Source organism: Stegodyphus dumicola, chromosome 6 (assembly GCF_044657685.1).
Source record: "Stegodyphus dumicola isolate Sdum_Otavi_A_Nest chromosome 6, ASM4465768v1".
NCBI lineage: Eukaryota > Metazoa > Arthropoda > Arachnida > Araneae > Eresidae > Stegodyphus > Stegodyphus dumicola.
The window spans coordinates 151278845-151305275 of NC_140773.1; the positions used below are offsets into that span (position 1 = coordinate 151278845).

General features: G+C 31.8%; 1 protein-coding gene across 6 annotated transcripts in view; it reads right to left on the reverse strand.

Annotated features, from left to right (window-relative positions):
• Positions 1-26431, reverse strand: part of LOC118203015 (uncharacterized) — a 149276-nt gene that overhangs the window by 96524 nt on the left and 26321 nt on the right. For all 6 annotated transcript variants that reach the window (XR_015041736.1, XM_085819019.1, XM_085819022.1 and 3 more), the window contains exons 6-10: positions 24588-24692; positions 17473-17725; positions 11356-11559; positions 5265-5364; positions 4815-4926 (exon numbers count right to left, since the gene is read on the reverse strand). Coding sequence is in view for 5 of the 6 variants with exons in the window: in XM_085819019.1 (XP_085675145.1) it covers positions 4815-4926; positions 5265-5364; positions 11356-11559; positions 17473-17725; positions 24588-24692 (774 nt within the window). In the remaining variant the exon portion in view is untranslated. The remainder of the gene's footprint in view (positions 1-4814; positions 4927-5264; positions 5365-11355; positions 11560-17472; positions 17726-24587; positions 24693-26431) is intronic.

Genomic DNA, 26431 nt, shown 5'->3' on the forward strand with positions numbered 1-26431 from the left:
AAATGAAAGACATTACAGTCAAAAGTCTTTAATCCGGACCTTGAAACTACAAACTTTCTGTGCATGCGTAAACGCATATGCGCATAATACACTTATGCATGCGCGTTTAATGTATAACGGACGGTATAAGCTAAGCTAAAATTATCTATTTCAGTTCATGTTGTGAAAAAGGTGTAGAAAATAATGAAAAGATTTTAGAGGAATTTTAAATTAAAATTCTCAAAAATATTAAAATTCTACATAATTTTATAGAAAAGACAACTTGCTTAGTTACATTTGTCATTCTAATCTTGCACAGTTAAACAGCTGATTCGCATGAAATGTTACACCTAAATCTAATGCGAAATGGGCTGAACAGAAGTTGCAGATTTTTTTTAATCACAGTTGAATTAAAATTTATGTAATAATTTTGAATAAATTTCTTAATATAGTCTTATTACTTTTTTATCAAGAGACTTATATGTGTTTCACGTCCTACGAATGCTTGCACAGATGTAATCTTTTTAGTTAAATTTCTCACACTTATATCAACTTTCCGTCTCTCTATATTTTTTTCTGTTAAAAAACTAACTGCAGCTGTATTTATCATACTAGTTTCCAAGAACACAGCATTTTCCGATTTTGTTCACACACTCAAACAAGCTGTTATAAGATTATAATGAAATACCTACTTTTTTAAAACTACTGTCATTTATATTATTTATTTTTATATGTTACATTAAAAGTGGAATAATTAATTTCTAAATTTGAATTAGCTAGTTTAAGTAGTAGAATTAATTCTTTTAATATATAAGCATATAATTAATATAAAATAACACACTGAACAAGTATTAATTTAGAAGTCAAACCACAAAAGTCAGTGTTATATTTGCAGATTTTCACAGGACACTTTATTCTCCTATCAATAAAATTCAGAGTTCCATACTCAAAGATTCCATTCTGGATATGAATTTCTGGGGTATTTGCAGGACCTTGCCAGTGTGGTTTATTTTACCTATCCAACAATCACACTTTCCATTTTTCTGCAGCTAAAATTATTAAAAAAACATCTTCCATTGGTGAATTAGATTTTCTAGAGGTGCTTCACATTAAAAAAAATCTTTCTGTTCTAGTTAACGATCCTAATTCTAATCCATCTTTGCCTTTAGCCTTTAAGGAAATTATGTTTTAGTTCTCGTTTTATCAATAGATGCGGCCAGTAGATTAACTCCTGTCCAATCATTCTTATCTTATCTAATCACTATATCTTATCTAGTTCATTTGTGCTTTGGCAGCTGAGGACAATGGTTCGGTAAAATCATCAAAACTAGTCCTGTGAAAATTTGCAAATATAACACCGATTTTTGTTGCCTGACTTCTAAATTAATACTTGTTCAGCGTGTTATTTTATCTTAATTATAGGAGCCCCAAACAGGCTTATCTTTTGCTTCCTTTTTTTCCACATGGTGTGTTCATCATTTTGTGATTGTTCGAGTTTCAATAAGTGTTTTTCCAATTTTTAAGTTTGATTTACATTTTACACATTTTCATTTTTCTTATTTGATATTGTGCTTTGCTTATCTGATTTCATGCTTTATAGTTGCAAATATTTGTTTTGTATTCATTTTCAGTGTAAAATTTTGATAATGTTTCAAGCTTTATCATTGGTTAGTTAATTTGGTGTGATTTTCTCCATTGTTTATCATGCCTTCATCCATTAATCATTTCACTAAATTCTGCCTGAAACGATGGAAATTTTTGAATCCCCTTGACTTTTTACTAAAGTGTAAACATAAATCCCAATCTATTCAAATCAAAGCTAATCAAAAATCTTCCAATTGTCCAAAATTGAACTTGAGCTACATAAGATGCATCTGGAACTCGCGAATTCATATCCAAAATTCACTGCCATTGAAAAGTCTTGGTCTAGAACTGAGAATGTAGTTAACCATCATAAAAACACTCTTACATTTAAATTCGGAAACTGTAAATAAAGTTTTCCAATTTAAGTAGTTCAAAAAAATCTTCCCATTGTAAATATTAAGCCAATAGTTAATATTTCTAGTGTTAGTTTATCAGAAGAACAAGAGAGGATTCTGAAATATAATTTTAACTTCTCACAAACCTCAAAACCCTCGATTCCAAAGATTTTGGTTCCTTTCAAATAGGCTTTCAAATTGAGTAAAGTTTCAGATACACAGAAAGAAATGATAGGCATCTCATAATGTGAAATTCAACAGGAAATCTTTGAAACCAAATCTAAACAAGAGAGAAAGAGCTACAATGCGCGCAAACCCATTTTAACCCAGACATTATCATTTCAATGGCCGACAAAGGTGGTCAGATTGTTGTCATGGACAAGAACACTTACATCAATGGTGTCACTAAACTCTTAAAACGAGGGGTCATATAATCCATTCCCTAAAGACACTTCACCTTCGGACCTCTTAAAAATAGAAACTCTGATCAAATCTTCACAAATCCTTTCGACAAACTTAAAACAGTCGCTTATACAATCTGTTGCAAATTGTGCTAGATTATATGCTGTTCCCAAAATTCATAAAAATGGTATTCCTTTCTGCCTTATTGTTATAAATTTAGACACTGCCTCATACCTGTTAGCTAAATATTTAGTTTCTTTTTCAACTCTATTAGCTAACAACATTTACACCATAAAAAATTCAATAGAGTTTGTAAAAAAACTAAAAGCATTTCTCCTAGAAATTCACTGTGGTTTCTTCGGATGTAAAATCATTATTCACCAATGTTCCAGTAGAGGGTGCATTAAGATGTCTAAAAACCAGACTTTGTGACTTTTTTGACCATTTCTCTTGCATCGAAATTGAATTTCCCTCAACTATGTTTGAAAAAATGCATTTTGTTTTTGATATAATACTTCGAATAATACTTCAAAATTTCTTGTTATTTTGTAAGGTAATTATTAGATGCATTTAAACTTTTTACATTTGAAAAGTTTTAAAAGCATTCCCTAATTATGAAGAGTATTTATTTTCTTATTTTATATTCATGAAATTATATGGTCTATATTATTACTATGAGGCAGTGTAGAATTTCAAAATTTAAAAGACCTTTATTTGAGTATACTAGGTATATAACTTAAATTTTAATTTTTGTATATTTTTTAATTTCATTTAACTAATTTAAAGATTTTAAATGCAAACTTTGGTAATTATATAATACTAAAAGCCAGTTACCTTTTTTTTAAGGAATGGAGGTTTTTAGGTTCTATTATATTTGAACATGCCACTGCCATCAGCAATCCATTACACTGATTTGCATTGTAGGACCTACCCATTTTTAGCAAAGTTAATTTTATTATTGTACTGAATTTTGTTACTTTTCTATGTTTATTAAGTTTTAAATTCCATTTAACATTGCTTTATGATTAAGAAAATGTGGATTATTTTGTAAGTGTTTAATTAATTTTAATACACATTTCATGAATACGTAAGAGAAAATTTTGGTTTTATATTGACAACAAAAATTTTTACAGAAGACTTCCAAGCTAATGATTGCAAAATATTATAATATTCAAGCAAAGATTTTACAGAACTGTGAACTGCAGTTATTTCTTGAAAAAATTAGGACATTCCTTACAATATTTTTACAGAAAAATTAACTTGCAGACTCACATTTGACATATGTGTTTTTCAAAATTTCAATAGCATTTTCAATTTGCTTATATTGCTAAAAATAATATCTACAATATTTTATTTTAAAAAGAATATTTTTTAAAAAATTTGACTTTTTTTTCCCCTTCCAAAATTGTATTTTTCTTGTTTCGCTAATGCTAAGCCTTTTTTTCTCTTTGAAGGGGAGGATATGTAGGATAAAAACACCTTTATAATTTTATTTAGCAGTAGCCTCTTTATTCATCATTTTTATTTTGGGTATTTTCTCTCTGTATTCTAAAAATAATAACTTTTGTTGACTGCACCATTTTTAGATTAATCTATATCAAATGGCTTGCATAACACTGATGATGTAGCTGATTCGGAACTTGAACTCAAAATTTTAAGCACCAAAACCTTTCTAACCTAAATCGAAACCTTCTCTTGGCGAGTCTCCATATTGGATAACTGTGTACTTTTGCTTCGGCTCTTTTGCTGACAAGATATTACTTCATTCCATTTCCTTTGTCACGCTGCTAACTACACTCTTATTCAAAATATGATACCCTGTATAAAACTGTGGGATGTATATTGCGCCCATGATCATGCGAGATGAAAATTATATTTTCAATATGTAGCAGAATCTTTCCAAGTTATAATGCAGAGAACCTTCGTCAATCAATTGCATATAATGATTTAACAATTTGTTTAAAATTATATTACAGTTTTACATCACAGATTATTTTAGCTTTTTCAGCAACTGCTATATAATGATTTAACAATTTGTTTAAAATTATATTACAGTTTTACATCACAGATTATTTTAGCTTTTTCAGCAACTGCTATCCTTTCCATATGCTCAATCATAATTATCTTTCATGATAGAAATGAAAATATATACTCTCATCAGAGAACACTCATAAGGCTTAAGTTTTGTGCATCATAAAGAAGTGCCTTTAACCGTGATTGCATGCTCCTACTTTCAAGGTTCAAGGATCCATTAGCTGTCCATTAACTTGCTAAAATGGAAAGATTGTTAATGGAAATTCAATTGTACATTTCATTTTGTGAATCTGCCTTTACCTATCATGATAATTTAACGCAATATTTTACATGAAAATTTTGTAATTTTTTGTAATATGTATAACAATTATTCGTAACTGTTATAACAATTATTCACAATAACAACAATAGTAATCTTACTTCAGGAACAAAATAAGAAGCAATGTCCATTCTTTCAGCAGCAGATAAATTTCCAAATGATATTTTTATCACATCTAGTAGCTTGTATAACTGATTCATAAAAATTGGCAATCTGTATGTAAAACATTTAAAACATGTTAATTCAGTTATAGAAATAACATCATTAAACAAAAATAATCAAATTTACATTTACAGATATTAGTCCTGTAATTTATCTTTTATGTAACCCCTTCCTTGGGAGTGGGCATAAAGACATAAAGTAGATACAGAAGAATGGATACAGTATGCAAAGCAATACCTAACATATGCCTGAGGGTCTAACCTGTAAGTCTTTTTTGAAAACTATTATAGCTGCATTATTGTATATACATACAATTGCATCTACACTTATTGTAGTGTATTTTTATATGGAGTTCAAAGAGGATTTTTTTTTTTTTTTTTTTTACATACCTGGATTTGCAGTATTTAATTATCTCATGTCTCTCTTCCCGAGATAATTCATTTTTTCTCTTAGTAAAAAGATCACACAATATAAGCATTTTGACTCCAGCTACAAGGAGAACAGAATTTCATTTAGACATATTAACCACATTTTTAAATATTTAAAAAAACTGCACTCACAATAAGAAAAACTAATTCATGCATAAGAAATCTTAATAAAACAAGGACAAATACTATACTTTGAAGAAAGATAAAAAGTTTTGCTAATTTATTTGATATACATTTATTAATAAATAATTATTTGTATTTAGTATAGCAATGCAAAAAATTTATAACAAATAATCACAATACGAACTTCAATATTTTCAACACGCAGTAAGTTTTTAAAAATATAACAGATGTTCCTTACTCTTCTCTAAATAATAACTCACACATTTACACAAATACTAAGCCTATGGACTGTCTCATACACTATTTTAATTCACAGTTAAATTGTGATAAACCACAGTTTCCAGAACTAAAAATTACATCTTTTGAATACTAGCAGAAACTTGAATACACCACGAGGAGGCTGCAATCATCCAAGCATAAATAAATAATGGATACAAAGCCACAGTTTTTGCAGTACAGTTGATTCTTGATGAAATTAGGTAATACGATGGACGGCAACTATGGTTAATACATAATCATAATTAAAAAAACATGCAAAAAAGAGAAATAACCTATATTTCAATTAACAGAAAAATATTGCCGCTTGCGTATGGGTTCATAATAGATTGAATGTGCAAGTCCGATAATAGGTTAATAAAATTTATTTTTATCAAAAGAAATATTTCAGAACTCTGGAATTTTCCACAGAAATATTCATACAAGTGTTCCCAGTAACACACAATATAATCAGTAGTTACACTTTGAACTACTAAGAAGGTTAAAGCAATGTAATGCGAAGCGCATTTAAAAAGCCAGCTAATCCAATCTCACGCTGAACTCGCAACAACAGCATTAGCTAACTAAACAACTGAGAGCAGATGTTATCTCTTCAGCCTTAAATAGTTTTCAAATGGCCACAAGATATTTCTAGCACTTTATGCTTCTCAAAATTACTGGAAAGCAATACGAGGGTTGAATTATGGTTACAACTAACATAGTAGTCAGTTAAATTTATTCAATTTCAATACATATTACAGTGATACATGGATCAGAACAAAATGTCACCAAATTTGGTAACAAAATAAATCGCCAAAAACCGTTATCGGCTTGAGGATATCTCACCAAATTACCGAGATACCCTTTACTCAATGTTAAATGCAATTGCCCCCGTATTCTTACTTTTCCGGCGTAACTTTCTCTTAAAATTTTTCTTGAGCAAAAAAAAAAAAAAAAAAAAAAAAAAAGGACCTTTACTTAGAATTCCACTAAAATTACCTGTCTAAGTATAAAATTTGTAACAATATTATTGTTAATTTTCTTGCATTCTGAAGCTGTAAATGTGGAGAAAAATTCACCTGGGATTGTAAATGACAACGGCATTCCAAAAAAAAAAAAAAAAAAAAAAAGTAAATAACGGACGAATAGAAACAGCATTACAAATTAAGAAGTTAAGTCTTAACTAGTTCTTAATTTTCTGGATTAAAAAACAATATTTATGACAGAACTTGAACACATATTCCATATTAAGTGCTGTTAAATTACATATTGTTGAGGATAAAAATAGCTCCCAAAATGCCATTATTTACTATCACTCATGTTACCCGAAGTATTTTTCCTTCCCTTCTTATTTTCCATACGGACAATTTTTTTTTAAGCAAAATAGCTGGAACAGTAATGTTTCCATCATTCTGTAATAAAACAAATTTTTTTTTTTTTTTTTTTTTTTTAAAGAAAGGACCCAGCAAATTTTTCAGTGTTCTTACGACGAAGAAAATTTTTATATTTAAACGCTAATTAATTATAGAAAAGCACTGTCAAAAGTTGAGTGGCTTTTATGGAACACTTTCACACTCTTTCTCGCAAATTCTTTTTGCAACAAAATAAATTACTCTTAAATATTTTTTTTTTCCCCTTTTCAATATATTAAAGATACTGATGATATATGTCAAACCCAAAAGGAATGCATTCACACCTGATTCCCTCCCCACTCTCAATAATAAAACTTGCGGAGGGTCCCGACTCTTAATTTCGCTTCGGCACCAAATAAAATACCTCATTATTGAAGAAACAATTTTAGCATAAACTTATGTGATCAATAATTTGACTCTAGTTGCATATCTATCTCAAACCTAAAAGTTCTACACAAAAACATAGTTGATTTTACACCTGCTAACTATTTTATATTCCTGATGCCAACCTGGAGAATCATTATTTATTATATTTTGCTTTCACCACAGTATGTTTATCTAACACACGTCAACTGGAGTAATGATTCATGCAGCAATGCCTAAACAATTTTTTTTTTTTTTTAATATTAGTAACTGAATAACAAAGAGTATGGTGATATTTTCTGTTGACATTACGCTTGGCGATGATTACAGATCTAAGTTAAATGCATGAAGAAATGCTGACGAGAAAAAATTTAATAACAATTTCTTCCCATATGCTAAAAATAGATTTTGTTAATGATATTCATTGGCCAAAAGATTAGGTTTAGTACTATTTGAATTAAGAATAATTGATTTGTTCACTCACATAATTACAGAACTGGTGCCAGAGCTCATATGGCTGCATCGGGTGGCAGAATTTACGAGGCGTATTCGGAAACTAAGTACCGTTTTGAAAAAAAAAAAAAAAAAAAAAAAAAAAATAGTAAAACAATTTTTTTGAATCCAATTTTATTTTTACATGAAAATACATGTCTTAAACTATTTTTCAACACAGTTTCCGCCAATGATCAAACACTTGTCATAGCGGGTGACCACTTTTTGTATACCATCGTCAAAGAAACTTTCCGCCAATTTCGATAACCACGACTCCACAGCATTTTTCGTGTCATCGTCAGATCCAAAGCGCTTGCCACCAAGCTCGCGCTTCAGGTGCAGGAACAAGTGATAGTCGGACGGCGCCAAGTCCGTGCTGTACGGCTGGTGATCGAACTGCTCCCAATGAAACTGGCGAATTAACGATTGAATTGACACCAGCAGTATGGGGCCGACCATTCTCATGGAGCAACACAATTCCTTTACTGAGCATTCCTCTTCGTTTGTTTTGAATGGCACACCTTAGTTTTGTTAAAGTCTTACAATATCGTGACGCATTAATGGTTTCACCTCTGGGAAGAAATTCAGTAAGCAAAACGCCTTTCCTATCCCAGAAGACAGTGCAAATGATTTTTTGTGATGACATTGTCACTTTGAACTTCTGTTTTTTCGGAGAATGAGTGTGTCTCCGCTCCATCGATTGTTGTTTCGATTCTGGTGCGAAATGACACACACAAGTTTCATCACCTGTCACAATTTGGTTTAAAAAGTTTTCTCCCTCATCATTGTACCACGTGAGAAATGTCAGGGCACTACCAAGTCGCTTTGTTTTGTGAACATCAGTGAGCATTTTTGGAACCCATCGGGAACACAGTTTGCGATAATTCAAGCGGTCAGACACAATTTCGAACAAAACAGTACGTGAAATTTGTGGAAATGTCTCTGAAAAAGTTGTCATTATGAAGCATCTGTTCTCATGAATTGCTTCATCAACTTTCCTACCAAATCATCGGTGACAACAGAAGGGTGACCACTCCGAGCCTTGGTGTGGACATTTGTTCAACCTGCATTAAACATTCTTACCCACTTTCTCACCATTCCATCACTTATCGTGTATTCACCGTAAACTTCTGTCACTTGACAATAAATTTCGGCCGGTTTAACATTCCTCGCATTCAAAAATTTAATCATGGCACGAATCTCACAGTCAGCGGGAGAACTAATTGTCTTAAACATTTTGAATGTGCACAGCAAACTGAAAACACAACATAGAGCAACCAAAATGGCGACAATTGAAAGTCAGTGAACAAGAAAGACTAGTGCGCTTGCCCGGGACGCCTACCACAGCGCTAGAATGAAACGGTACTTAGTTTTTGAATACGCTACGTAAGAAAGAAAAAAATGCTTGGAATTTAGAGAAGCACCGAGCAACAAAATTAAGGGACGACAAAAATGCATCAGAAGGTAAGATATCTAGCGAGGGCCCTCGATAAGCCTTAAGTGTATGTAGGAATTTATTTATTCAAGACTCGAATAAGCCTTAAGCATGTGCAAGGAATAAGCATTGAATTTTAGTTAATATAGCAGATTGTGCAGCTGCTTAACTTTCTGATTTGATCCAGTTTATTATTTTTTGCAGACTGTTATTATTACAGCAATTTTATGAGCACTAAGTTTAACGTTTAATTATGTTGAAAAGAGATTCTAATTCTGGAGCTGCAACAGGATCTACAAAGTGAAAGCATGTTTTGATGTCCATTAAACAAAATATGGAATTGCTGCAAAAAATGGATAAAGGTAAATCCGTCTCAAAATTATGTGGAGTATGGCACTGGAAACCCAACTTCAAAGACATAAGAAAACATAAAAAGAAACCTTTTTAAATTTTTGTAGATTCCGATATCTTACTTGCAATGAATAACAGAAAAATTATTCGTTATGCTAAAAGTTATTACAAAGTGATGAATGAATGGGTCAGACAGTGTTGCAGCAAAAGGCTTCATTGGTGGGCCCAATGCTAACGGCTGAACTTAAAAACTGAGTGCACATATATCACAGGCTGGTTAATTATATTTAAAAATTGCCATGGTATAAAGGCAGTTAAAAATTTAAGTTGAAAATGCTTCAGCTGATACTGAAGCTGCTGAAACATTTGCAGATGCATTCATTAACCTCACTACTAGCAAAAAGTTATCTCTAGAGCAAATTTACAATGCTGATGAAACTGCTCTTTTCTGGCAGGATGTACAGTGAAATACCTTGGCAATTTCTACAGAAAAGGCTCCATTTGGTGACAAAGATTCCAAAGCAAGACTAACAATTTTAGCATGTGCAAATGCTGCAGGAATGCACACGTGTAAACTTTTCGTGATCAGAAAAAATGCACGACCTCGAGCATTTAAAGAAGTAAAGATTTTCCGTTATACATTGTGCGAGTAAAAGAGCATGGATGACACAAGCAGTAACGAATGATTGGTTTGAAGATAATTGCATACCTAAGACTCAGCAACATTTGAATTCAGTTGGTTTATCTGATGAAGAAAAAATTGTCTTGATTGTAGATAACTGTATGGGGCATCAGAATTTGCTGGTGACAAAAATTTTAGAATTTAGAAAAGCACCAAACAGCAAAAATTAGAATTGGTAGAATTTTGAATTTAAGAGCAGCACTGGGCATTAGAATTAAGAAGCAGCAAAATTTTTAGAATTTACAACCCACAGAGATTGCATTGAGAGGCAAAACGCATAAAGCCCACCCTATTCCTCCAAAAGCACTCAAAGACCAAATGTGTGTAATCTTGGCCAACATCAGTACGTCAACTAATGCATTGTTGTTGGTTACAGTGTAATTCTCTAGACAGTAGGTGTTTGAAAGTAACATGCAGGAATCTCAGTCTGGAGAAAAATCGTATTAATGGTACACGTTTCCTTTTGTTATTATATTCTCCATTCCTAAATTTTGTACGGAAGGGTTTTTAAAAATTTTCTTTTACTTTTATTTATTTATTTATTGTAGTTTGGATATTAGATCATTCCAGATAGTGGATATCCTAATTTCAGACTTTACATTGTACACCACTTGCATACAGCAGCTCAATACACGTTAAAATGCCTGTTATACTGTTTTATTTTAATAACTTTATTTTCTGTTTTATTATATTTCTTTGTATATAAATATACATAAATACTATCTATATAAATATATAAAACATGCTTAGAATTACAACAAAGTATGTACTTTTTTACATATAATTTCATGAACATTAAATTTTGAAACAAAAGACTGCTTTAAAAATTATGAACTATTAAGTTCAAAGAAATGGAAATTACATATTCTTAGCAAATCACTAATCATCACTGCACAACTGAAATGTAACAACATATGCATGATTAAGGAGGAAAATTACCTATAGCAATTTCTCGAAGAGCTTGTATAATAACATATTTTAATTTGGCAGGGTTATTTGCAAAATTTTCATCATCATCATCTGAGTCACTGGACAAAGGACCATTAGTTGATGATGGTGAAGACTGACTTTCAATTTTACCACTAAAGTAATCTATAATACGATTGGCACAAGTATGCATGTCTGTGACTAAGGTTATTATTTCTGAAAATAAAAGAACACAAATAACTTCAGTAGATAACCATAAAAATTCCAATTTTATATATAATTCTAAATGCTTATTTATACTTTAGCAACTGAAATGCCAATTTTATTAAAAACATGAAGAGAATAAAAATAGGAAGAAACATAGAAAAATAGAATGATTTAATTTTTCATGTTTTAATTGCAACATTTAATGAAAGGAATGATGGGATGTTATGCTGTCATGTTGTTGATTTTTTACCATATATTCCAGTGTATAATGCACATTTTTAATAAAAATAAAAATAATACGATCTAAATTTATGGTTGTTGGTTATAAGCCAGGTATAAAAATTATAGCTTCAAAAATAAGGAAAAGATGAGCATACAAAAATTATGATTTCTACGTGCACCTAAATGCTGTCATGTCACAAATTTAATTATTAATATGTGTTTTAAGTTATCGTTATTCTAGTATTTTTATTTGTATTCATGTATATTTTAATCTTGAAAAAAGTATTCTTAAGTTGTTAAGGCTTTATTTAACTCGTTATTCTTGAGTAGAAAGTGTAACAAAGGCGAGAGATGGTTGTGAGGAAACACATCCGGTTTATTGGTTAATGGCTTTTCTACTAACAATGGAGGCAGTAGGGTGTTGTGTTGTCGCCTTTTACAAACAGCATTAGTAACGAAAATTGTCTTCCTATCGCTTTTATAGTTTAAATTTTGTTTACTTCAAGACAGTGGGGTTGTTGTAAGCTTAGGTAATTGGATTCTCGTAAAACTTAGTTTCCTCTTGTTAGTTGGGGGGGGGTCCTTTTTAGTTACCACATTGTGTGTAGATGTTTTTTGGACTGCATTGTCAGATTTTCTGGTGTTTGATTTGTCGTGAGGGTGGAATTTTTTCTCAGTCTAGATAAAGTAAAATTCCGGGATTGGTAAGATTTAATTTGATGATTTTTTTGTAGGCCTATGAACTTACAGAGGCAGATAAACTAAGATTTCCTGGGAGGTTTGCACCTTGTTAGAATTTTCTGATTCTGATTTTCAAGCTAAGAGAAAGAAAAAGGAAAAAAGAGTGGGAGCTTGACCTCTTGCAGAACTTGCTCTCGCGAGTGCTGGCTATTGAGTCGGATTTGGAAACAGATTTGAGTTGCGAAGATGTAAAGCAGTAAAAGACAAAGCTTTGGTCTGAGGCGAGGTTTCTCGTGGCTTTCCCGATGATGAAAATTTGTTCGAACGGAGAAAGTGCTCTACGCAAAATTTGATTTCACCGTTTCATTGTGTATTTTGAGATCTTTGAATAGTCATGTTAGAGGCTTTCCAGTTAGAATTGTTCGTTATAGACAGAAGAGATTTGTTACAGCTAAGAAGTTTGTACCGAAAGTGCTCTACGCAAAATTTAGTTTTGCCGCTCCATCGTGTATTTTGGAGAACTTGAATAGTCATGTTTGAGACATTCCAGTTGAAGGAATTTGTCATGAGATACATATTTGTTCCTGAAGGAGGTTCATGCTCCCCTTGTTCCCGAAATCAATGGATGCTTCCAAAAGTTTTTTGGACCCCCCCCCCCCAAAAAAAAGGGTCTTTGCTCATTTCCCAGTGGATTGGATTGGATTGTATTGGATACTAAAGATCTTTCTGTTCGGAAAATTGTTTCCCCCCTAATGGACAGATAACACGATTACTGGCTGTTTGAAGAATTATTAGACTGAGTTGCCACTCGTGATTTCTAATAATTTTAGACTCTTCCGAAAGGGTTAAAAGGGTTATGACAGAAGAAAAATGGGATCAGCTCATTTTCTCGTGGATCCTGCTACCCGGAAAAACTGTCTTCCATCTGTGAGTGAAAAAATTTTAAGATTATTTTCTCTTTTCTTAGTTTTCCCAATGCCGAGGTGGAACAGTTAATAATGATTTATCTAACATGTATATATTGTCGTTAATTATATAAATTAAACATTACAGTTACTAAAACTGAGAAGTGATTTATAATTTCAAGTTAAGGCCAGTTTTTGAAGGATTAAAATTTGTTTCACTTACTGAATTTGGAGTTAGAAAAATGTCAATTCTAATTAATGAAAACCATTTATTTGGAGAATTAAAAGATGTAACACCTTTTTAATTTGTAAAAAAAATGTTAATTATTAATTAAATGTTTTAATTATTTTAAGCTGAAATTTTGTGTGGCAAATTCGATATTTACATAGTAAAAATATGTGGTAGGGGATACTGATCAGTTAACCAAGTATTTACTAATAATATAATATATTCAAGAATTTAATAAATGTGTGTTTAAAATTTAATTGCATTTGTGTATTTATCTTGTGTGTAATTTACTGTGGTTCATCATGTCCCTCCATTTGTTTGAGCCAGGAGGTTTTTAAAGAAACAGAGTTTTTTTTTAATTTGGGGTTATTGCTTTTCCTTTTGCATAGGTTTACTCACAACATGAACCTAAAATTTAACTTGTACTACCACTATACTATTGTTTATTCAATTAATCTTCTGATATATTATGAATTAGATTTGTTTTGATTTATTTGATTTTTAGGTAGTTTTGTCCGGCACCATGTTTTGAGTTGAGTCAAAGTTCAAAGTTATAAAACATCTAATTTTCAGATATTTAACAATGCTGTTTATTTAAAAAAGTGACATGCCTTATGAACATAAAAATTTTAATTATTGGATAAAAAGGAAAGTTCATCATATTTGTTTACCATTGTATCTTCAAGGCACATCGTCAAATTCTGTTTCATTTTCTTCATCACTGTTACTCTGATCCATAAATAATCATTTTCCGTTCCATGTAGATTGCAAGACGTACTATAATTTTTTAATGACTTTTGAATTATGCCGGGTTTCATTTCATTCCATGCCTTTATTATTCACTTTATTTCTAGACTGACATGACATATTTTCCTTCTATTGTAAATGCTGTTTCACTTTCTAACATCCATACAATTGTCATTTTAAATTTTCTTTTAGATGGGATCTGAACATGTCCCAAACTGTAAGACTGTCAGGATTCTACAAAGCAACAGATGTTTTTTGCCAAACATTTCTTATCCACAATTTCACATTTCTTGTGAACACTGAAAAAGCAATTTGGGAAATTACATTTTGGCAGCATCTTTCTCTTAAAATATGGGTTTTAATTTTGTACTACTCACTAAGCAGGAATATGCTATGGTGAGGTGACAGTTTTGAGACCTGTTGCTTTATTTGAATTGCTTTCATTCCTTTCACTTCAATTGCTTAATTTCCTATCATATCAAACATTACTGAAGTTCCATCCATATTACCAATATGCGGCATTTTTTTTTTTTTTTTTTTTTTTTAATTCACAGGTCAACAACGTACTTCTGAAAATGTATCAATTTTTTGCCCAAATTTTTCGGAAACCTTTGCGGAACTTTTGTTTTTCTCATACAAGTAAATTATTTCATGCCATAAATTTATTATATCACTACAAAATTGCTTTAAAGTTTTCTCTTTTATTTGCATTCTTCTTGCCCACTTAGGCAAATTACATATAGGCTGTTTCTTGTTACAATTAATTCATTCTTGTGATTTTCTAGGAGCCAGTTTGCAACATTTTCTTCTATGATAGGCCATTTCATTACTTCTTTAAGCAAAGCATGTTTATTCTTCAGCATACTAATTATTGTGATTTCATTTTCCTTCCAATTACATATAGAGCTTTCACCAACACTTAAATAAGCTGCAGCATGATATAAACTGAATATACTGCAGCACGATTTCTATTTTCTTTCGCAAACTGAATGACTTTGCATTTGAAGCTACCACCGTGTTTGTTTCATTTGGTAGGAGCCATATTTACTATAATGAATCATTTCAAAAAGATTAGATCATAGCATATGTACCTTCATAAAGCAAAAGGTGCACATTATACAGCGACTATACCTAAAATTTTAAAATGTAAGTTGAAATTATAAATGTGCATTATACATGGAAATATATGACAGTTGTTATTGATGGGAAAGATGATTACAGGAATTTATAACAACTAGTGTCTTTGAGAACTAAACCTATCTAGTAAGACTGTTTAGGAGAAGAAACTAATTCTTCAAAGAAACTCAATGTTATAATATAATATGCTCACTTTGAAGCCACAATATTCTTTGATAAGAAAGTCAATTGCAGTCAAATAGTAACTATCATAATAATTTGACACAATTTTTTTTTATTTTTCAGAAGCAGATTCTTAATATGAAATACACATATCATAATGGGAGCAATTTGCACATCTATCTTGATAACATGCTAGTTTTTAACATGTCTCATAACAACATGATTGATGAAAGAGGAGTAAATGGCGATATGTTTGCAGAACAGTAAACTAAGGCAGAAGTGCGATGTGTCCAAGATAAAAGTTCGGTTTCAAATTTTCCATCCGACTGTTAATAAAAAATTTCACTTTAATTCACTCAAATTTAATTAATAAAAATTGAAATTTTATTCACTGAAGCATTTGTGTAAGTGCTTGCATTGTTAGCATTATATAAGAATCACATGATATGAATTAAGTTTGAAATGATGCACTTTAAAGTGGTTTATTATAAGTAGTTACTATTTTTAGGACAAAGAGATGAAATATCAAATTCAAATAGACAGTTACAGGTCTACTAAAAATTAAAATTAGAGAACTGCGTTACTTACTTTTTTAATCTTACTGCATATATACATTTTGAAAATTTGAAACAATAACTTATGTATATGTAGGCTGTTTATTAGAATTTATATTTAAAATGTTTTGATTGAAACTTAAAATGATGCACTTTTAAAGAAAATATAGATAACATGTTGAAAGAAGTATCCGCACATAAAATAAATTTAGAATTCATTCTGAGGTAAATAAAATTTTAAAAGAATGTTTAAAATGAGAAGCAACATCCAATTTATCAACACATATGCTTTAAATAACATTGAAAGAAATATGGTTTACAATGAGATTATAGGAAATCCGAATACTTTTAAAGACCAGCTGTTTCATAACTGAAAGCTGAATGGCTTGGAAATGATAGCAGACTAAGTTTGAGCCAGGCCTCATATTTGAACCAATTTCTGATAACTTCATAACAACTGAACATTTCTTAGCAATAATCACAATCACGCCACACAAATTAAGATGTTTGAAACATATGGCTATTTTATCACAGCTTTTTAGATTGAATTATGCAGCTTATTTTTAGTTTTACACGACATTTTTGTTACAAAGGATGTTTAACTGTAGACAACTTAAATATTTATTTTAAAAAAATTATTTACTTTTTCAACAAACTCTTAATTTCCTCCTCTTAATTCTTAATTTCTTAAAACCATCAGCGATGACAGATAAACAGAACAAAAAAAAAAAAAAAAAAAAAAAAAAAAAAAAAAAAAAAAACATATGATAATAAAAAATGAAGACAAACAAGACTGTAATTTACATAAAGATGACAAAAAACGGAAAATTAATTCCAATGTACATACATTAATTAATTTTCTAAATATGCAATTTAGTTCACATTTCTTACACATACAGTAAGACTAGTTGCATATATCTTCATTAAATAAATATTATTATGTCTGTTTACATATTGTTAAAATCAAGATTTACAGTTCTAATAATTAAACCAAGAGAAAAATTTTGATCTACTAATTCTTTTTTATTAATAAACCCAACACCACTTTCATCTATTGTCTTTTGCTTAAACTTTTAATATCATTTTCTTCTAAATCCTTAAGAGAGAAAACCTAAGTTATTTTTCTTCCCTCCATTTACAATCTTGTATGTCTAACTTTAACACCTGAGTTTTAAAACAAAACTCTGCTAAAAATTATGAAAATAAATATTTTCATCCCACAGTCTGTAAAATATTCAATACAGCAAATGCTTGTTTCAATATATAAACTTCACTAAATACTTACGTTGCTTCAGAGCAGAATTTTTTAAGAAAAGTTCACACAACTCTCTAAAAGCTTCAAAACCAGATAGACTAGAAGTAAAAGCTAAGCAACTCCTAGCTGTTTCTTCTCCAAGATCACACGGTAGGCATTCAGAATATAAATAATGAAGAATGGTGAATAGAACATCTTCAGGTAGATTACTTAATAGACATGGAGAAGCATTCCAATTTATTGATGAATTCCCAAGCTTCAAGACAGTTTTGTGCACTTTAAACTGCAAATAAACAAAACTGTTAGAATAGTGATGGCATTTTAGTGTATGTTTATTCCTTAAAAACTTTAGCTTCAAAAATTAAAGATTGTTTAAATTAAATACACTGCTGTCCAAAATTAAAGATACACACATAAAACATGCAATATCTCGAAAAATTGGCTTGGTGTGATAAAATTTTACAGGCAGGTGCCTAATACAATGAGACAGCCAACAGTAATATAGCAAAATAAAGAGGTAAAAGTTTTGCGATATGCAAATAAAATTAAATTTGCCCTACACATGATACCTCATATTTCCAAACTGGTCTAACTAATATAATAAGGCTATCCATTACAGTATCGCATGTCTCAAAATAGGCCTCATATTGTGAATAAGATTGTTGATCATAGCTTGATGACATATCTCACATTTCTAAGAAAGTTTTAAAGTTTAGATCATTGATTGCCAAACCATCGATCGGAAGCTACTAGTAGCTCATGGAAACATTTTCAATAGATCACGTTAACAGTCCAGTTAGCTATCCTTGATTCCTCCAGTGAGCTGGTGCTGACGACAACAATTGCTTGTTTCTCCCATACAATTGCCACTGTCAGCCTCATCTCATAGTCGACTGTATACACATGAGGTTGTGCACATTGTTTTTTTATATGTATAGCAGGCACTTGCTAACTTGGATAGTTTGTTTGATTTATGCATTTTTACTAAGGTAGGTTTGTTAATGATGTTAAGCTAATGATGTTTTGGTCATGCAAAAAGTAAAAAACTTATCACTTTCATTCGGAATGGGAAACCGATCACATTTTTATCCAGGTAAAGGACAAATGTGTGTGTTGAGAACAGGAAAGTTGAGCATCACTTCAAAACAGTTCACAAAGGGGTTGAAAATTATTTCCCACTGATCTCTGCTCTAAGAAAAGAAAAGGCAGCTAAAATCTAAACTTATTCCTCAACAATCAACTTTTTAAAAACCATTAAACAAGAATAAAGCAGCAACTAAGACATCATTCCGGGTTTCAAATATTATTGCACAGGATAAGAAACCATATAAAGACAGTGAAATAATCAAAATTGCATTTTTAGAAGCTGCAGATGCACTATTCGATACTAGTTTCAAATATAAAACTGAGATAATGTCGGCTATTAATTCTGTACAGCTTTCTCAAAATAAAGAAATGAGAAGGGTTGAGGTTATAAATTCTGACATTACCTCACAACTTTAAACTGACTGATCACTGACAACTATTTCTCTCTGCAATTTGATGAATCAACTGATTCAATTGATACAGCTCAGTTGACCATCAATGCAAGAAGGGGTTTTGATAATTTTGAAATAAGAGAGGAGCTGGTAAAGATTATACTGTTAACAGGACGCACAACAGAACATGACACATTTTTAGCAGTTAAAGATGTTATGAACTCTGAAAATATATCTATAAAAGTTAGTGGGCATAGCAACTGATCGAGCTTTAGCAATGGAAGACAGACAGACAGAAGGGATTCATAACCTTGTGTCGCAAACAACAGCTTTCTGAAATTTGTCTTACCATTGTGTAATACACCAGGAATCACTGTATGGAAAGTTTCAAAGTATGGACAATATAAATAGTCATAAAAATAGCGAACAAAGTTAGAGTACATGCAATTCAGAGACGTTTGTTTAGAGCTCTGCCTGCTGAACTTGATCGAGTAAAGGCAGAGTTTTACAATATTTTCAAAAGTTGCTTCTTGCATAGCAGAATTCTTTAAAGAACGAAGGGAATCCTTCCATAAAATAGAAGATACAGTTTGGCTGCAGGATTTTGCTTTATTCGCAGACATCAGCGAAAATTTAAGTACCCTTAACTTGCAGCTTCAAAGTAAGGGTAAAGATATTGGTGGAACAATTTCAGATGTTGCTTCTTTCTCAAAAAAGCTGGAACTGTGGAGAACATATCATACAAGGTGAATACAAACACTTTGCCTGTTTGAAACAAATCCTTGATAAGCAAGGGTCTTCAATGCCTCTTTACAGCACCAAAAAATATGTTAAAATTATTTCAGATTTGAGAACAGAATTCAAGAAACGCTTCAAGATTTCAAGAGGTTTTCAATTGTTGCACAGTTTGCTAAATCGCCTTTTGTAGAGATTAATGCTAAATAGTTCTCTACTTGTGTCATGGAGCATTTTGATTTTCAAGAAGACTATGCTGCAGTGGAATTACAACTGACTGATTTTCAAAATGATTTATTTGCCAAATTGCTTTCTTCTAGCTCTGAAAATATTTGGCCTACTGTTCCTAAAGAATTTTGGACTCAATTTTGATCCACGTTTGTCTCAAAGTGAAAGCAATGTTTAGCTCTACATACTTGTGTGAGATTTCTTTTTCTAGTATGAAATTTATTAAAAATAAGTACAGAAACAGACTCGCTGATGAACACTTGGACAACTGTATTCGAGTGACTGCCATTACCTACTATCCCACTATCCCAACAGTAAAAAAAAAATATTGATGACCAAAAAAGAGAGTTCATTCCTTCTCATTAAAGTTCATACGTCTGATAAAAAAAAAAAAAAAAAAAAAAAAAAAAAAACTGTTATTGTATTTGCTATTTATTACTAAATGCACTTCAATTTCTTTCTTATGCATAATTCAATTTCAGCTTCTTTTTGTTATATACAGTTTAACTAAAATTGATTTCATATTTACTAGAAGTGCAAGTTTATAGGCAATAACAAATGTAAGAAATGAGGTTTTTAAAAAAAGGTTGGTAGTTCTTTTGGTTGGTAGCTCACAGTAAGGACTTAAAAATGGTAAGGTAACCATTGGTTTAGATGGTTATGGAAAGGTATTAACACTGTGCAATGGCTCTTCCAAAAGCATCCCAAATGTGCTATACAGGATTTAGGTTGGTCAGTTTCATCCGCACAACACGCAGTAAAAATCCTCTGTCTCCAGAATAACTCTGGGTTCTGAGTATTGAAATTTCACATATCACTGCAGAGAACATGTCCTCAATTTTGCTATGTCCAAAAATGGTATGCCTGGCTCGATAAAAGATGAGATTTCTATTGCAATCTCTTGAAAATGCAACAGAAAGCATAAGTGACTTATTCTATTAGACATTTGTGCATAGTTTGTTTGACTGTTCCATATGCAGCAGCAAGATCCTACAAGAGCTCTCTAGTTATCACCTTTTTATAGCATTTTGTATTTAATGCTATATATTGATCCTCTGCAGGTATCATGGCTATTGATTGGCCTTAAGCTGGACCTTCCAGAGATGATATCCATAGTTTGGAATTTGGGTGCCATAAACTGAGTACCACCATTTAAGACACTAATAACCACTGAATGACCTCTACTTGGAACCAACCAGCCTGAAGTCTACTGATAGCTCTTTGTCTCAATTCATCATCTTTATGACCGTGAGAATTCATATTAGCTCAAATCTACCAGTTTCATTATTTTTGTTGAATGAAGTGCAATTCTACAGATAAATTTTCCAGGTTCAGAAACCAGTCACTTTCATGTTTCCTAAAAATATATCAATTAAACTTTTTAACAGAGACTATAGTCTGTTAGTTTAAATAAGTCACTTCAAGGCATTTCCAACTACTCCCCATTTGAAATTGTAATATGCACCATCATCATTGCACAGCATTTAATATTTCATCTTATTTGAGACTGCAGTTCAAGTCAACCTCTATTTGTATGCTTTTCAGACATCAAAACACACAGAAAACGAAGTAAGAAAAAGAAATTAGGAGACTGATTCCGTTACATTTACAATTTCTCAAATTTCACATGAAATCAATTTAAAAAATATTGATAGTAACTATTTTAAATTTGAAATTACTCGCTTTAAACTGAACTCTTATTCGTGACCAAATGAGAAGTGGGGTTTATGGAATTTTCTATTTGTGAGATGGAATTCTTTACTGCAAATGGGAATCTAAAGACAAAGGCTGTCAGATGGCAGTTCATGTTGCTGATATCTCAAGTTCCTAGCATTCTTACTTTAGTGAATGACTGGAAGCTTACGTCTCCCTGATCAGAAATTTCAACTATCGCAGAAGTCGTAGAATAAAATTGGATTTCATAATTTTGAGTGTCTCTTCTTATTCACTCTGACCAATGAAAAACTTCGCATTTGCCATAGACTATGTAGTACAATTTTCAATACAGAAATGACTTAAACCATTCCCTTACATCCACAGTTGGGTAGCAGGGTGCAGGGATTTAATGACTCAATATTGGATCATCTATCTCAATATCCTGGAACCAGTAGGACTGTGACTAAAAATGCCGTTATCCCCGCTAGCATAAGGATTGCCACTAATGAAAACATTATATTTCCTCCATTGCAAATGATGTGCTGCATGCAGTATATAACCTGTTCTTAATCTGCAGCGTGACTCGTTCTTCGAACGTCTGCCAGACATATCTTCTTTACCCAAGCAATACCTAGAGGTCTGCACGTATGTTAGAAAATGTTCATCAGGAGAAAGATAAAGACAAGGACTGAGAAGATGAAGACAAGCTATGATGCCAAGTCCACGGAGAATGAAAGTAAGGAAGAAGATCAGATCTGGTTGGAAAATCTCAAACAACATTAAGGAACATCACTCAAGCTGTAGACATTCCGGGAAGGGCTCTTTCCTGCGATTAAAAAGCTGAGTGACGTAGTGGTGTTTATCCAAAAAACACCTCCATACCTAAAATAGTGCACTATGATAGACTTGTGCCTTATTATGGAAATGAGGGTCCATTTTTTCTGATCTTGGAGATTCTACGGCTCGGGACTACAGTTCTTAAGGAGCGAGTGATATTGCACATACCCATAAATATTTAAACACTTTTTATTGCGTTGTTGTAATATTGTACACTTATTTTATTTCTTTTTATTTGTTGCGAATTTTTTAATTAGTTTCTTACATGAAACTGTTGATCTCTCCCTCTCTCTCTTTTTTTTTTTTTTTTTTTTTTAAATGTGGCAATGTTCAAAATGTAAAAATAACTTATGTGAAATGCGAGATACATTTTTCATGGACCTTGCCAATCGATCTTTACCAAAATTTCCAAAAGCTTGTGTTGAAACAGATCCATGCTCAAGTTACATTACAAATTCAGCTGAGAGAGCTTGGACAAGCTGTTGTTGTTGTTATTCTGTGATGAGATTTAGCATTCATTAGCTGAATTAAAAATTTACCCCGAAGTGTTGATTTGTTTTTGTAAGGATTATCACAAAATGTATTTGTTTGCTTGAAACAAAACACACTCTTACTATTTTTCTAACTTTAATGATCATACTAATATGCATATTGAACAATATTATAATTACTTCAATAAATTTATATATTAAATAATAATAAATTCCAGTACCTTTACTATACTATTATACTGATTTTATACTTGATTTCAGATACGAGGGCTATCCAGAAAGTAGATTACGTTTTGGAATAAAAAAATAAACAAAGTATAGGAAACAAATTTTATTATATACAGATGAAAGCCACACTCAAATACTACTTTTCTACATAGTCACCATACAAATTAAGGCATTTATCGTAGCGATGTACGAGCTTGGAAATTCCTTCGTCGAAAAATTCGGCCGCCTGCGCCTTCAACCACTTCGTTACCTCTTCTTGCAGCTGTGCGTCGTCATCAAAACGCTGCATAGCCAGCCACTTCTTCATTGCTGGGAATAGGTGGAAGTCGCTCGGTGCCAGGTCGGGACTGTACGGCGGATGAGGAAACAACTCCCACTTAAAAGATTCAAGAACTTTACGAGTGACATTTGCCGTGTGGGGCCGGGCGTTGTCGTGAATCAACAAGATCTTAGAGCTCAACATTCCTCTGCGCTTGTTTTGAATTGCTCTTCTGAGTTTTTGGAGAGTTTGGCAATACCTTTGAGAGTTTATTGTAGTGCCTCTTTCCAGAAAGTCCACCAAAATTACACCTTTTCTGTCCCAAAAAACAGTCGCCATCATCTTCCTTGCCGACATTGTTTGCATGCATTTCTTGGGTTTTTGGGGAGAACTTGTGTGCCCCCACTGCATTGATTGCAATTTCGTTTCACAGTTCACATGTTTCACCCATGTTTTGTCACCAGTAACGATGCGATCGAGTAAAGAGTCACCATCCTTATGGTAAGCGTCCAAAAAGTTCAACGCTGCAGCCATTCGCTGATTTTTGTGGTCCTCTGTCAAGATTTTTGGAATCCATCTTGCACAAAACTTGTGGTAACCAAGCTTTTCGCTGATGATTTCGTGCAACAAACTTCACGAAATTTGTGGAAAACTCAAAGAAAGTTCCGTTATTGTGAAATTTCGATTTTCACGGACTTTAGCATCGACTTTTTCGAGAAGTTCGGCGGTCACTATGCTGGGTCTCCCACTTCGATCTTCGTCGTGAACATTGGTTCGGCCATTTTGAAATCTTATGACCCACTGACGCACTCCACCTTCAGTGATAATGTTGTCCCCATACACTTCACGAAGCTGCCGATAGATTTCTATCGGTTTACAGTTTTTTGCAGTCAGAAACCTTATTACTGAGCGCACCTCGCAGCTCGCGGGATTTTCAATTAACGCAGACATTTCAAACCGTCACAGTATCTGAACGGAGCACAGCACGAACCTCTCACTAGCACGGCTAGATGCAGACTGAGCTGCGCAACGCTCTGACCCCAAGATGGCCGCGCTAGCCCCGCCCCTAGCGGACACAGATGGAAACGTAATCTACTTCCTGGATGGCCCTCGTATTTATAAAGCAGAAAACAAAAACAGTACTTTCTGCTTAACCATAACAAACAATAAACTTTTTGAAAATATTTCAAAAAATGAAAAAGGTCTTAAATATATCAAAAACTTTTCAAATACCTCTTTTCCATTATTTGAAAAAACGGAGAGATCTGAGAAGTAACCCTCTTCTAAGGCACACAAAAATGAAAATGGAACATAGTGCTTAGAGTTTATAGAATAAACCTGAAACAATTATTTTAGATAATTAAAATTAAATTACACAATTAAACACAAGATAATAATTAAAGTAAAATTTTTTTACATAATTTTTAAAATAAATTATTCCGTACTGTTCTGCTATCAGGACCAAATTCAGAAATGTATGAACGTGTGTTTGTATGTATGAGCATATAAGTATATATGTATACACAGACATATATTCGTACTTATAAAATTGAAAAGCTAGTAAGTACTGTGCAGTATATATACATGCATACATATGTATGTTCCTAATGCCAGTCCTGATAACAGTACAGTACCAAATATTCAGTGTAAAAACAATTAAAATTCAATTATCTTAAACAGAAATAGCTAATTTTTCACATGTATCATTATTATGTTAAATGTTTTCAAAAGCAAGCTCCCCCTTATTAGCAAATTAAAAAAATCTGATGTGTAAACCACATGACTTCCTTGGATGGAATATTAAATTATACACATTTTTTCTTGCATTTCATTTAAACTTATTGGATTGAATTGAATCTACTTCGTTGATAGCACATAAACCACAATAGAATAAGTTCACTCTTTAAAATTCACTATATTTACCTTAGCAACATTCTGGTGCTACGTTCGCGTAATGGCAGACTGCACATTGAGTTGAACAGTGTTAAACGAATGTCGCATACTGATGACATGACCCAGGAAAAAACTTGGTGTGATTATTATGTTGGCACAATTTGAAAAGAAGATAAATACGGTATGTGGTAGATGTATTGCCATCTGATTGTAAACAAATCTGGCATTTAAGTCTTTGCAGAGTATATGTGCAATGTAAAGTAATTACTGTGTTAAAATAAGATTTTTTCCTGTGTTGCTCCAACAACTGGACAGTTGAATGATATGATCAAATATAAATTCGATTGAAGAATGCAAAAAATGGGTAAGGAAAGTCAGCATATATAAAGATGCCCCCATGGATAGCGCAAGAGCTACAAACCAAATGCTATTGCAAGATTGCTTTCAGGTATGTATATATTTTCCCATTTCAGTAAATTTGATATGTTATATGTGCATGTATATTTATGTACTATGCCCCAGTATCATCTTTCTTAAGACACATACAGTTCATTAACGTTTTTTAACATTTCCTAAATTTCTATATAATGTAACATTAAGAAAGATGTTTTAAGAAATGATTTGTTTCCTTACTGTTTTAATTTTTTCGAAAGGAAACATCATTTTCAAGAAACTTCAAGAAGAAAACTACTAGTATTTACAGAGTAATTTTATTACAGCTAAAACTGATGCAAGTCTTTTATCTCAAAATGTGCTGAAATGTTTTGGTTGAAATTAATATGATATAAAATAATGTAATGAATTGTGGTATAACTGTAAAGAATTGGTAAAAATAAAATTAGTTCAAATTTACTTAACTCCTTATATTATCAAATATCTATTGAATAGAAGAACCTGATAAAATATTAAATGTAACAAGTTCGATTTTTAAAAGGCAGATGATTGTACAGCATGTAGGAATTGATGATGATGATTTTTAATAATCCTAAAGTAATAGTAAAGTAAACAACAATGTATATTTTGATGTATGTAATTTTCATTAATGATTACACATGCACTTCAATATTATAAAGTATTAATTCAGAAGTCAAACAACAAAAATCAGCGTTATATTTACAAAATTTTCACAGGACTAGATTCGATGGTTTTACCAAACCACCATCCTCAGCTGCAAAACCGCAAAT